Source organism: Scylla paramamosain, chromosome 1, assembly GCF_035594125.1.
Source record: "Scylla paramamosain isolate STU-SP2022 chromosome 1, ASM3559412v1, whole genome shotgun sequence".
NCBI classification, from domain to species: Eukaryota; Metazoa; Arthropoda; class Malacostraca; order Decapoda; family Portunidae; genus Scylla; species Scylla paramamosain.
Genome location: NC_087151.1, coordinates 31,577,693 through 31,592,692, shown reverse-complemented (window position 1 = coordinate 31,592,692; position 15,000 = coordinate 31,577,693). Strand labels below are relative to the sequence as shown.

At 36.4% G+C, this 15,000-nt stretch overlaps 2 protein-coding genes across 2 annotated transcripts in view; both read right to left on the bottom strand.

Annotated features, from left to right (window-relative positions):
* Positions 1–2,770, bottom strand: part of LOC135104789 (transmembrane protease serine 9-like) — a 16,023-nt gene extending 13,253 nt beyond the window's left edge. Inside the window, exons 1-4 of the mRNA XM_064012424.1 lie at positions 2,331–2,770; positions 1,144–1,207; positions 828–928; positions 473–649 (exon numbers count right to left, since the gene is read on the bottom strand). Coding sequence (XP_063868494.1) covers positions 473–649; positions 828–928; positions 1,144–1,207; positions 2,331–2,370 — 382 coding nt within the window. The 5' untranslated portion in view covers positions 2,371–2,770. The remainder of the gene's footprint in view (positions 1–472; positions 650–827; positions 929–1,143; positions 1,208–2,330) is intronic.
* A 2,703-nt stretch (positions 2,771–5,473) lies between these two features.
* Positions 5,474–8,295, bottom strand: LOC135103700 (uncharacterized). The gene is made up of 5 exons (XM_064010294.1): positions 7,949–8,295; positions 7,595–7,712; positions 7,155–7,336; positions 5,948–6,015; positions 5,474–5,800 (listed from the first exon to the last, which is right to left on the bottom strand). Exons 1-3 carry the CDS (start codon positions 8,276–8,278, stop codon positions 7,296–7,298), a joined length of 489 nt encoding a protein of 162 aa, XP_063866364.1. The 5' UTR covers positions 8,279–8,295; the 3' UTR covers positions 5,474–5,800; positions 5,948–6,015; positions 7,155–7,295.
* Positions 8,296–15,000: the final 6,705 nt, after the last annotated feature.

Genomic DNA, 15,000 nt, shown 5'->3' with positions numbered 1-15,000 from the left:
TAACTTCAACTAGAGGTTCTTGAAAGTAGTAGATGTACAGACAGAAGTGTTTCAGAATTTAGTCCTGACCTAAGTTGATCTATAAAGCCTCACCATGCCTCCTTCCCCTTCCAGCGGAGCAGCTCGTTGTAGCATTTGTAAAGTTCTCACTACTTCTCCAAATTTTTAGATTTAAGATATTTTCAACCACCTTGTCAATTAGCCACCCTGGGCTTCACCAACATACTGGAGGCCTCACTAGTCACCGCCATGTCTAAGAACCCATCACTATCGTGTTCTGTTCTGTACTTTCCAGCACCACCCCTCCCTTGGCTTTGCATCAACACCTCCAGGCTCACCATTCCATCTACTGCCTCCTCACTCAGCCAGTACTCACATAATGGCCCTGTTCCTCACCACTCATGGTCATGGCTTCAGTCATCTCTATGTCAAAATTGAATGCTTCGTGTGATGTGTATAGAAGGATTCCTACCTTCCTCTTTTTCTAGGCTGTGTTCCCCTGCTATGATCTTGAACTCATAAATGGAAGGAACTTTGCAATGGGCTGCAGTCATCACCCACCACTCGTCTATCACGGAGGCGCCGCAGAGTTGTTTAAATTCTGTATTCTCGTAGCGACCCATCAGAGCCACCACCCACGGGAACTCGTCTGTAATGGTATGTGAGCAAAATGAAGTATAATTTTCGGGACGTAAAAAAAAAAAAAAAAAATATATATATATATATATATATATATATATATATATATATATATATATATATATATATATATATATATATATATATATATATATATATATATATATATATATATATCATATACTCACGTTTCTCCGCCTCGGTGCCGCCCACGATTTTGGGCCAGATGGGCAAATGACTACCACTGGAATATTCGTTCCCGTTCTGCAGCGTACCTGGGAACACCTCACTGCAGGACGAGAACACAACACCGTCAGTCACGCGTTAGGAAAGGATCCTGAATTTGGTCGCGTGCACTGATACACTGCCGGAAAAAAAAAATCACTGACAACTTTGCCAGTATCTCTGGAGAATCAGTATGTGTTTGACAGACAACAGGCAACCGGGTGTGAGGAAAGGAAAGAGGAAAAGAGTGGAGGAAACCAGAAGCTGAGGTGCACTTACCTATTGGGTGTGTGAAAGGCAGGAAGCGGTGCAGGGCACGTCCGTCCGTGTGACCTCTGAATGCCTGTTGAGGGAAGTAGTGAGTCAGTGAGCGACACTGTGGTGTTTAGGACAATGAAGTAGACAACTTGTTTTTGCACCGGGTTTCCTGTTTTTCCGAGGAGCATTCCCTCGTCGAGGAATATACTCCATTGAATTTGACGGAACCGATCACGGAAATGTGAATTTTTGACGTAAGAGTTTACCAGTAACTGTTCCTATACTGGACACCTTGTGAACAATCAATGTGCCTCTTCACCCTCCTGTGAATCTGAGTTGATCAAAAAATCGAAAAGTATGAATGAAGAAATGTGAGAAAATGAGTAGTTTTCTTCTAAGCTGAAACACATAAGTGTTCCCATGATTATCTCAGCCTGTATTATTGCAGTACAGTGAAAACCCAGTCAAGTGTTCAGGGAAAGGAAGTTTAAGTATACCATGCCATGTTTTCTTAGGGTTCCTTGTTATTGTTGGTGAACTGCAAGGTCTCAACTCAGTTTACGTTCCGTGCCAGATACGAGTATACATTACATGAACAGCCAAATTAAATGATGCAGTTTCAAAGGACTGCATCCTTTAATTTGCTAAAAAAGGAAGAATGTACAAAGATTTCCTTTTGATATGTAAATAGATGAAAAAAAAGCTTGCTGATTTGGTAGCATTGGTGGACAGAAGGAGAAACGGGATACTGTCATTATGTTTTTCTGATATTTTATCGTGGATATTGAGCAGAGAATGAAAACGTTTATAAGCGATAATACGAAGATACAAGGTAGAATTCAAATATGGATATGTTTGTAACCTTTAAGAAGAAATAATGCTTATCAAAAGGAGGAAGCGAAATCAACAGATAACATCAATCAGTTTCTCAATAGCATGATTATAATTCAAACGGAAACAGACAACATGAGCTCAGGTAGCATGAAGTGGTAAACTACATAAAGAGAAGTACACACACACACACACCACACACACACACACACACTTTTACGCAATATCTATCAATCTATTTACTTTTTCCAATGAACTGACCATGGTTGTCCCACTACAAAGGTAATACTGAACATCATGACAGCAACTGCATTTTCTTCAGAATAAGGAAGAAAACAAAATCATATCTTTGCAATCTATTACTTAACCGAACTTACCTGCAAGAAACATGCAGAACAAAACAGCAAAGAACTTCATCTTCCCTGCAGTGGCGTTGAGCTGGACAAAACACGGGAAGACCACGACTCCCAGGCTGCTGCAGTGTCTTGTGGCTGATTATCACCTTGAGTTCCTTTTATAAGGGCCTCCCTGTCCCGCAACCCCACTCCTTCCTTCCCTTCAGGGTTGTGCAGTAACGTGTTGTGTTTGTAAGGTGCGGTGCGTCACGCGGCTAGTTGGCTGGGAAGCGTGGCGTGGTGGCACTTAAGGTGTGTCGCGGAGGGATGGGCAATGTGTAAACAGTGTCACAATAATACAGGAACAACATTGTAGTTCACAGCCAGAGGTTCGTGCGGCGATCATAAGCAAGGTTGTCGACACATGGTTGTCTGTCTGTAAGGCCTGTCCACTCCAGGAAACATGGCCTGCAGACAATGTTTTCCAGATGTTTTCTAAATGTTCCCCAAACATTTGGGAAACACTTTTCATGGATGGATGGATGGATGGATGGATGGATGGATGGATGAATGGATGGATGAGTGGATAGATGGGTGGATGAGTGGATGGATGGATGGCTGGGTAGATACATAGATGGATGGATGAATTAATGAATGAACATATAGATGGACGGATGGATGGATGGATGGATGAGTGGATGGATGGATGGATGTATAGCTGGATGAATGAATAGATGGATGGATGGACGGATGGATGGATGGATGGATGGATGCATTTATGAGTGGATAGATGGATGGACGGGTGGGTGAATGGATGGATGGACGTATGAATGGATGGATGAGTGGGCAGATGGATGGATGGATCAATGAGTGAGTGTTTCCAGAAATTTTCCCAAATGTTTCCCAAGTGTTTGTAAACATTATTTCCAAACAATGTTTCCTGAAGTGGACATGGCTTATAAACGTTGTTGCCTCATTATTATTCGTAATGTTGTTGTTGTTGTTGTTGTTGTTGTTGTTGTTGTTGTTGTTGTTGTTGTTGTTGTTGTTGTTGTTGTTGTTGCTGCTGCTGCTGTTGTTGCTGCTGCCGTTACTGCTGTTGCTGTTATTGTTGTTGTTACAATTATTATTCACAATTATATTATTATTATTATTATTAATATTATTATTATTATTATTATTATTATTAATATTGTCATTATTATTTTTATTATAATTATTATTATCATTATTATTATTATTATTATTACTATTATTATTGTTGTTGTTGTTGTTGTTGTCGTTGTTGTTGTTATTGGTGGTGCTGTTGTTGTTATTTTTACTATTATTACCGTCATCATCATCATCATCATCATTATCACCATTATCACCACAAAAAACAACAACAACAGGCCTTTAGCTCATTACTTCTTGTCCTTTCCTGATTACTGCTCCTGAGGATTTTGCAGATCGGGAGTAGCATGGAGCAGGTGAGCCTAGGTGGCCAGGCTGGCTGCTTACAGCTCGGACACTGAGAGGGCAAAGTTGCCGCATCACACAAAACCAAAGTTAGTCGTGCTGACTAACTTTTCTTAGTAAAACCCATGGGGTCTAGAACGAGTGGCAGCATTAGTCACAGTGACTAACATAATGTTAGTCAATTTGTGACTAACTGAGCACTCAACCTGAGTATGGTCTTACTCAAATATATCTGACTAATGCCTTCGTACTGTTCACTGCTTCTACTAACCACATTAGTAAAGTGGATCATAGGTTAGTCAATTAAATGACTAATTAGTCTTTCTTAGGCAGATGATGAATCATTAGTACCTTTAATACTAGCAGCTAGCTACTGCTGTCTCAAGGTTAGGGAAAGAATAGGTAATAAATTCAATATATTCATATACAATTAAATGTTCCCTCCATTTCATTGCATTAAAAAAAAAATAAATAAACACTATAATTTTTATCATCTATAGTATAATATGCTTTTCACATGAACATTTAACAGAAAGCTCCCCTCAAAACTGTAATGATATATAAAACAGATGTAAAAAATAAACTCCATTACTAACACTTCATCCTAGCATGAGAAAAAAAAAAGCAACACAAAACAATCTGTTTTGATAAGCCATTAAGTAAATAATACACATTTGTGAGTATTAATCACTAAAACTTGCAATGTGGAAAAGAAAGCATCTCTTAAGATATGAATATTAAACCTTCCTCCCATTCATAAACTAAAGGAAAAAATATGTAAGTAAAGTTAACATAAATTAAATGTAAGGAGTTACAGACCCTGTAAAGAATAATTAATTAGTCCACTGCTAATCATTATATCACAGTACTTTTAAGAAACTTAGGAAAACAACCAGTGCAAAAATAGACATTTAACCTTATTTGTACAAGCTTTTAACCCAGATCATATCCATATGTCACCATTAATCCTTTAAAGCCACACAAAAAAAGAAAATGAGTATTTCTATGGGATATAATAACTAAACAAATCTACAGAAATGCTCAGAACAGTAATAAAGAAGCTTCACATATCACTTGCAATAACATAGAGAAATAAAAAAAAAAAGGTAAAAAATGCATATAAAAAAAATATATATATATATGCATCATATGGTACATGAAGAATACTTCCCAATTTGGGAGAGAGAGAGAGAGAGAGAGAGAGAGAGAGAGAGAGAGAGAGAGAGAGAGAGAGAGAGAGAGAGAGAGAGAGAGAGAGAGAGAGAGAGAGAGAGAGAGAGAGAGAGAGAGAGAGAGAGAGAGAGAGAGAGAGAGAGAGTGTCTACTCTCCATTCATATATATATATATATATATATATATATATATATATATATATATATATATATATATATATATATATATATATATATATATATATATATATATATATATAACATAAGATAACAATTCAGTAAGATTTCATGAATACCGGGTTGGGGGGAAGGGGAAGTACAAGTATTTCCTTTTCCTTTTAGAAAACTTATTAACATAATGTTATGTATTTATTTCACTAATTAATCTTTAACTAGTAATTGACTAGTGTGTGTGTGTGTGTGTGTGTGTGTGACAGAGAGAGAGAGAGAGAGAGAGAGAGAGAGAGAGAGAGAGAGAGAGAGAGAGAGAGAGAGAGAGAGAGAGAGAGAGAGAGAGAGAGAGAGAGGAGAGAGAGAGAGAGAGAGAGGAGAGAGAGAGAGAGAGAGAGAGGCATTATGTGTGGAGTTGAATATATTTGGAAGCAGATTTATGCATTTTTGTAGCTTAATTCTGTCTTTACTTCATTGAGTTTTACAAGTAGAGATCTTGTTTTTGAAGTGTTACCTTTGTCATACTTGATACCTAAGAGATGGGATGTTGTGAAACGGAGGAAATGTTCACAATTTTTTGGGTGTTCAATATTAAACACAAAGCCCTGCTACCAATGAGACTACAGCCATAGAAATACATGTTGGTTCAGCTACAGGTGCACCATCAAATACACACTAGGCTGCCCTGTTCTTAGTTCTTCTTCTGGTACCTTAAGGAAGAAATAATAGTGTAAACATTAATAACATTTTGACATTAAAATAAAATTTATATGTAAATGTATATCTTAAGGTGATAATATAATCAGAAATTTCAATATATACACACCACTCTAAAATCAAAGGTACTGAAATTTAACCTTAGTAAAAATGGAGTCTTTCCTTTCTCCAAGCAGGTGAAGTAACCCCAATATAACTAAGCAAGCATCTGGTGCAAATAAATAAATGTATAAATAAATATGATAATAAGTAAATCAAATAAACAAAAGAAAATTAACTGTGTAAGGAAAAGTGAAGATATGGTCACATCCAATAGGACAGTCCACTAATTTGAGTACCAATCTTTTAAAATTCTCCTGTAATTATTGCTTTATCACATAAGAATTAACAAAAATAAAGCTTCTCGATGGTTCTACTAATTATATGAATGACAAGCATTTTGATTGAATGCTCAGAACGTCCAGTATACTAATGATTTTTGTCCTTTGTGTCACAGCAGCAAATCTTTTGTACGAGTATGCGGTTATGTTTTTTTACTTGAGACACTATTTGGGTAATATCATAATGCAATAATGCTTTGTCTAGCAAGTCCTCGTAAGAATATGATGAGTACTGATCGAAAAAAAAGAAAGAAAGAAAGAAAGAAAACCCCAGCCGAACCTACATGCCCCGACATAACGCACTGATGTTCCGAACTCCCGATTCTTCTCATCATATCCACCAAAACAGTGTGAGAAGTCCTGAATTTCATCACAACCATGGAAGAAACCTTTATCAGACTGTTTGCACTTGCGCTACTGCCGGCAAAGGTGACTCCAAGAATTCTATCTCCACACAAATTAGTGACCTGTCTTATTGGACTGCAAGGAAAGAGGATGCAGCTAACATTTCTAAAAAGATTGATGATATTTACATTTTAAATTTCAAATTGGACAGCCTATTGGGTTTATTTACACTAGAAATAATGTCTTTCTTTACGAGAGAGAGAGAGAGAGAGAGAGAGAGAGAGAGAGGAGAGAGAGAGAGAGAGAGAGAGAGAGAGATGCTTTACACCTATTAAAATCTTTAACATCACTTATGCTGCAAACAATTATTTAGCCATAGCACTCAGCCAAAAAAATTGATAGAAGAGCAGGAATTTAACAATTAAATTAGTACCTTTATAGAAATTGGTGCAAGCATTACAGTTAGATAGGTCATGCTTAATACAATGTTTGGTTTTTGCATGCAGCATAGTTTCATGAATACTAGGCTTATAAAAGTGAAAGATGCATTGCTAATGATGAAAAGATACATATATTAAATTGCTACCAGCTACTGAAATGAACAAATTGAACTAAACATTACTCGCATTGACTTTCATCGTGGTCATAGAGTTCAAGTAAGGTTTCCATATACAGAGGAACTGCTTTTCTTTTTTTGAGAATGGCAATTATTGGGAGCCTATATTTCTCCAGCCCTTTCAAAACTGCTACTCTTGGGTCTGGTTCATCCGCTTGTGGTTCTAATCTCAGGAACTCCTTGATTATCTGTAAAGATATAAGCATCAAATAATTATAAGTGAAGGTTACAGAGATGAGCATCTGCAATAACTGTACTTAGTTATGAGTGCTTATCTCCCGTCACTGAGGCCTTTGAGCCTGAGAGGGAGAATGGAAGTACCAGTAGTTAAATATCAATTACCTACTATAAAATATAAATAGCTATATACATTATAGCCCTACAAATAAAGTTGACAATTAGTAACAATATGTAGCAAAATCCATAAAGTGTACATATATACACACTTATGCCATCAAAAGTCTGAATCCACGGGTACAAGTTCAGGATTTCTGCTACAAGAATGTTCCCCTTGATTATTTTTTTGCGTCTCTCAGAGAGTGTCAACTGCATGAGGCGTTCAGTCTGAGGAAAATCATTAAAGTAAAATTAGTTTTCATAAGTTGACTGTCCCGCCAGCCTCCCTCTCTCCCTCATATATATATATATATATATATATATATATACAAGCATCATTTTTCAGTGGCTATCCACCAGTACCATTGAAATTGCTTACATAAGAGCAGGTATTTTAAAACAACACCAGTAAAGAAGTCTCTGAAATATAAAAAAGATAAATCAAGCGTACAAATATTGCATACCTTATCTAACTCGAGATCTTTCTTCATCCAATGTAGAGCAAGCCACTGTCTATGTCTCTCTAATGACTCATCATCTTCTGAATGGGGCCTTGGTGGAAGGTAAGCCTTTACTCCATACATCAGTAGACATGTAGTCTCTTTTGGCGCTATGCAAGGGATCTTCTTTTTCCTTGACGTCACCTCAGTCACTTTGGAATCCTGCCTCTTTCTTGAATTCTGAAACTTGCGCTGGATGCGCAATTTCCATTGCAGCTGCAATTCATGCTCCTCGAGATCACTGTTTCTCAGGATGGCAGGAAATGATGTCAAAACAGCATTTGCCATATTCATATACTGTTCTGATGTTGGATAGCTGAAATATGATAATGATAATAATAATAACAATAATAATAATAATAATAATAATAATAATAATAATAATAATAATAATAATAATAATAGCAACATATTATTAATAATAATGTCACAATACCTTGATATGTAATAATGATGATAACAATAATAATGATATCAATCTAGCTAACTATATAGATGGCTTAACTCCTTTTATTATATTATTATTATTATTATTATTATTATTATTATTATTATTATTATTATTATTGTTCTTCTTCTTAACAATCACCTAATTGTTATGAGTGCTTATCTCCCGTCACTGAGGCCTTTGAGCCTGAGAGGGAGAATGGAAGTACCAGTAGTTAAATATCAATTACCTACTATAAAATATAAATAGCTATATACATTATAGCCCTACAAATAAAGTTGACAATTAGTAGCAATATGTAGCAAAATCCATAAAGTGTACACACTTATGCCATCAAAAGTCTGAATCCATGGGTACAAGTTCAGGATTTCTGCTACAAGAATGTTCCCCTTGATTATTTTTTTGTGTCTCTCAGAGAGTGTCAACTGCATGAGGCGTTCAGCCTGAGGAAAATCATTAAAGTAAAATTAGTTTTCATAAGTTGACTGTCCCGCCAGCCTCCCTCTCTCCCTCATATATATATATATATATATATATATATATATATATATATATATATATATATATATATATATATATATATATATATATATATATATATATATATATATATACAAGCATCATTTTTCAGTGGCTATCCACCAGTACCATTGAAATTGCTTACATAAGAGGAGGTATTTTTAAACAACACCAGTAAAGAAGTCTCTGAAATATAAAAAAGATAAATCAAGCGTACAAATATCACATACCTTATCTAACTCGGGATCTTTCTTCATCCAATGTAGAGCAAGCCACTGTCTATGTCTCTCTAATGACTCATCATCTTCTGAATGGGGCCTTGGTGGAAGGTAAGCCTTTACTCCATACATCAGTAGACACGTAGTCTCTTTTGGCGCTATGCAAGGGATCTTCTTTTTCCTTGACGTCACCTCAGTCACTTTGGAATCCTGCCTCTTTCTTGAATTCTGAAACTTGCGCTGGATGCGCAATTTCCATTGCAGCTGCAATTCATGCTCCTCGAGATCACTGTTTCTCAGGATGGCAGGAAATGATATCAAAACAGCATTTGCCATATTCATATACTGTTCTGATGTTGGATAGCTGAAATATGATAATGATAATAATAATAATAACAATAATAATAATAATAATAATAATAATAATAATAATAATAATAATAACATATTATTATTAATAATAATGTCACAATACCTTGATATGTAATAATGATGATAACAATAATAATGATATCAATCTAGCTAACTATATAGATGGCTTAACTCCTTTTATTATATTATTATTATTATTATTATTATTATTATTATTATTATTATTATTATTATTATTATTATTATTGTTCTTCTTCTTAACAATCACCTAATTGTGCTTTTGTCCCAGTGAAATTGGCAGATAGTGGGTACACTATTTGAATAGTACACTCAAAGGTGGTTTCACACCTATCAGTGCTGTATTAGTATCGTATAGTGTCAGTGATATCCATGTTGCTTTCGTGACGTCTATGCACACATATCCTTTCAGACGTGGAGTTGGCTATGATTGTCATGATTCTTGATGAAGAGCAAGATGCTTTCTTAACAAAAAATAAAGAAAAGACAAGTGGGTACATGAAACGTGGAAGAAAAAGAGAAACTGAAGGAGATTTTGCTACTCTGTACGAGGAATTAATTAATGATGAAACAAAAATTTTCCAGTACTTAAGAATGTCCAAAAACTGTTTGATGACATTGCTCAGTGATGTGTGGTGTGGTGTGGTATGGTGTGGTGTGTTATGATGTGGTGTGGTGTGATGTGGTGTGTTCTGGTAAGTATAATGTACAATGTGATTAATTACATCAATTAAAATGAGTATTTATCACCATTTCAATTTCTTCTATTTTATTTCAAACACTTGTCCGACATCTGTGAAAATTTTTAAAATACCAAAGACAACGATATTCCATTTCATGGAACGGAGACGTAACAATCACTTCAGTCAAAACACGGTACTTCGCCGGACGTGTGTAAATGCTTCTGCTGAATTCCATAATGATGATTTTTTTTTTTACTGACACTGAAGCACTGAACAGCACGGAACGAATACGGCACTGATGTGTGTGAAGCGACCTTAACCCGTATCCCTCTGGAGGCATATTCCCGAAGTCTGGTAATGTTTCGGCTCATTTACTCTTGTAGCGGTTAGGTTAGGTTAGATTAAGTTACGTATAGGTAATTTTGTGCGAGAATCTCAATGAGACTATTTTAGAGAGAATCCTACAGTTAGTTTTGGAGCTACAGCCTTGTGTCCATACAGGCTGGTGGACAACTCCTTCCAGACTTCAGAAATATGCATTCTGGCCCTTCACAAGAACTGACATCAGATCCCGGTATGAACACAGACGGTGCATCCCATGTTTTTTTTGTCGCTCTTCTCATTGCCTTCCCATTATATATATATATATATATATATATATATATATATATATATATATATATATATATATATATATATATATATATAACACTCAACATCCCTACATGCAACAAAACTTACCAAAACACACTCAAAATACACTCAAAACATCCAAAACACATCACAACACCCCAAAATGCCCACTACACTCACCTAAACACAACCAAATATTGAATATTCACTCAAAACACCCCGTAACATCTAAAAATATCCAAATAACCCACCCCAACCACGCTGAATTTATCCAAAACACACTCAAAGCACCCCAATATACTTAAAACTCATCCAAACACACTCAAAAGATTTAAAACACCCAAAATACACTACAACACCCCAAAACTCATCAAACTCACCCAAAACACATCAAAACATCCAAAACACACTTAAAGCACCACTCAACACCACAAACACGCCACAAACACACCCTTAGACCCAAAACTACTTGCACACAATCAAATACACCTCAAAAGACCCGACACACTTACCCAAACTCACCGAAACACTTAAAACAGAAAATAAACCTAAAACAAACTTACTACACCTCAATATACCCCCAAACACACCCATAACACACAAAAACATTCCACAATATACTCAAAACACCCCACACGACTCAAACCACTTACAATATAACTAAAAACATCCTAAACCACATTTAAAAACACCCAAAATTCACCCAAAACACAACGATAACACCAAATATACACCCAAAACACACCTAAACACCACCAAAATACACTCTAAACACCCCACAATATTCCTACATACATCCTAAACACGTAAAACACCCAAAACACACCAAATATTACAGAGAACTGCAGCGCAGCAAGGGAAACTAAGCTAAATATTGTTTACCTGTTTTGCCTCCTCCTCCATTTCTTTTTGTTTCTTCCTTTCTCCTCTTTCATTTCTCTTATTTTCTTCCTTCTACTACAACTATCTACACGCCTGACTTTAGAAACAGCTAGAAACACTTGGAAAACACTGGAAATTACGGTAAATATTGAGAAGACACTGGAGCAGACCGAGTCCCGAATCCTTGATGACGTCACAGGCGAGGTGCCGGCGCCCCGCTGCCATACGTACGTAAACGTATTTAATTTTGAAATTGACCCATAGAAAAAATGAAGCTAGGCTCGAATGCATTATATATTCTGACTTGGACAATTACTTTTAATTAATATTCACAATATCAAAACACCTCCAGTCTCAGTAGTTATAAAGTAATATTATGCGAAATATGGAAAAAGTGTTGGAAATTTTGACACCATTAAAAACACTGAAAAGTCCACCTATTCCACTTTACACTGGTAAAAAAGCATTTTAAAAAATCTGAACTATTTTTTAAAATAATGCACACTTAGTTGCAAACTACAATAAAAAAAATAAAGAAGCTAAAAAATGACAAAATCACCACTTTTCAACGGGATAATAAGCCTATTCAAATTCCACATACTTAACTCAACAGAAACGCAACATACTTTAAAAATCATAAACGATTTTTTGAAAGCAATAAAATCTTCATTAAAGCCTCAAATAAAAAAGCCAAAAACCAGGCTGGGTAAATTTCACCGTACAAACTGCCCCTTAATTTACATAAAAAAACAACAACCAAATTCAGCACATTTACTTAACTGAAGCAAGAAAAACACTTCAAAAAGCAACGAAATATTTTTAGAAACCATAAAATCTTACTATACAAGCCAAATAAATTAATTCAGAAAAATAAAAAAAAAATATTGGAACCAACAAGCCCGGAACAGGTGCCAGTCCATCATGGCGGCCCTCGGGGGCGACCTCAGTGGGGGCGCCGGCGGCCATGTTGCTTTATTTATTCCTATATAACACCAAAAACCAGGGCAATGACGGATATATCCTGACCAAGCGGATATGAAGGCTAGACATGTGGATCCATCTTGTGATATGTTAGGCTTACAATAAGTGAGAGAGGAGGCAAATAATGGCTAATAACACAGCTGACGGCTTGTTTACATATTGGGGAACATTAAATATTTGAATAAATTTCCAACTCTTTCCAGACTCAGACGTAAACAAAACCTAAATATAAATAATTAACCCCTAAAAAAACTAAATAACGAATAATGAATCCTAAAATAAACGAATACAAGACACTACAGGGAGGATTAGGGTGTTGTGAAGGCAGTAAGGCTGACTGAGGAGAGACTGGCCCCCGCTGGACTCACCTTACGTACTCGTGCCCTCTCTGGTGATGCTTGACGGTGCTTGGTGCAGGAAGAAGGTGTCGGGAAGACGGAAACACTGGTTAATAGAGCGATATAGGGCAAGATTGACCAGTGCTGACCAAAACACTGCAGCCAGCCAGCCGCTCGCCGTGGTAACTCCCCAGCGCCACCTGTCACTGATCCAACACCCACCCACACACACACACACACACACACACAAAAGTTGACATGCTATCAAATAATATGTCAAATAATATAAATATCCTCACTTCCTGACTCTCCTTTCCCCACTCCCACCCCCGATAAGTGATTATGAACGCAATCTTCACTCAGTGCGGCACCGTGTCACCGCAGCAAAACACGAACCAGGGCAGAATAGGCTCAACTGAAATGCTCCTACTCTCCCCTCTCTCTCTCTCTCTCTCTCCTCACGACTGTTTTTCAAAGGTATAAAGATGATTATCAGGGTTTTCAATGGTGTTTCTCCTGTTATTAATGTAGAAATGTTGTTAATCTGTCACTAAAACCGTAAAAATACCCTTGAAGACCTGTGCAACTACTGACAGAGAGAGAGAGAGAGAGAGAGAGAGAGGTAACTAGCAATAACACTCACACACCACATACACACACCAGTGCATTTATACGAAGGACTCTCCTGAACTAGACGAGGTCATACTTTGATGTATAATTTGGAAATCAGCTATTTTTTTCTATTAAGACACACGCAATTAAACGCTGATTTCCGAACGTGTCACTTGCGATCATACCACGTACTCTCGTGGCCTTGCAATGCGCGGCTGCTTAACGGGATGCACGTTCTCTCCTTATGATACAAGTTATTTCCGAAACGTGTCATTTTTTTTTTTCCCTACGTCCACTCAGAGGTCAAGCATACGCAGCTCACTGGCCCTTCCTTCCGCCTCCATCTTTCACTTTGTCCTCCAAAACCGTGGGGAGGGTACAGTGTCCGCCCCAGACACTCGCCACTCACTTTTCCTGCCTTTCTTACACTCTCGGGCGCCAGCAAGGCCTAGTACCTTTATATCACACAAAACCAAAGTTAGTCGTGCTGACTAACTTTTCTTAGTAAAACCCATGGGGTCTAGAACGAGTGGCAGCATTAGTCACAGTGACTAACATAATGTTAGTCAATTTGTGACTAACTGAACACTTTAAACACTTTAAACACTTTAAACACTTTATTATGTTTGTCTGTAATACATATATAAGCTTAAGGTACAATTAATTGAAAGACAAACAGCCGCTTATGAAGCACAAGCTTTTTGGGCACACTTAATATCTACTTAATACTGAAATGTAAAACAACACTAAACTAAAAATCTAATTGAAGAAAATGTAAAAGAAAAAAAAAAATAATAGCAATGACAAAAGATTTAGGGATAAATGGCTTTGCAAGAACAGGAAGGAAAGGAGAAAAATCATAATTATACATGAGAAATAGAGAAAATTGAAGTGGAATCTGATTATAAACGAGCAAATATTAGTTTTGAGAATAATTAAGCAAACAGAAATAAATATGTATATATAACTAGAGGTTATAAACTATTTTATTTACAGAGGATATGAACTATTTGGTTACAATACCAAGAAACAAAATAATTGATATTGATAAAAATTGATTGAAGTACAAGATGTGTCAGTATTGAGACAATAAATATTCTTTTAGTTTTCTCTTAAAGATATTTACGCTTAATGAATTTTTTTATGTGTGACAGGGTGCTATTCCATATTTTTGGGACCTTTATACATTAGAGAGTGTTGGTAGAGAGTTAAGGTATGATGGGGGAATCTGTAGAGAATGCCTGTAGCTGTGTGGAGTGGTTATGAGTTAGGGTCAGGGTATTGTTGTTGTTGGAATTTATCAATTTGAACA

Coding starts and splice junctions, on each gene's coding strand:
- LOC135103700 (XM_064010294.1), bottom strand. CDS start 8,278: ATGAATATGGCAAATGCTGTTTTGACATCATTTCCTGCCATCCTGAGA. Junction 7,713..7,948: donor AAGATCTCGAGTTAGATAAG/GTATGCAATATT, acceptor GATTTTCCTCAG/ACTGAACGCCTCATGCAGTT. Junction 7,337..7,594: donor TCAGACTTTTGATGGCATAA/GTGTGTATATAT, acceptor ATATCTTTACAG/ATAATCAAGGAGTTCCTGAG.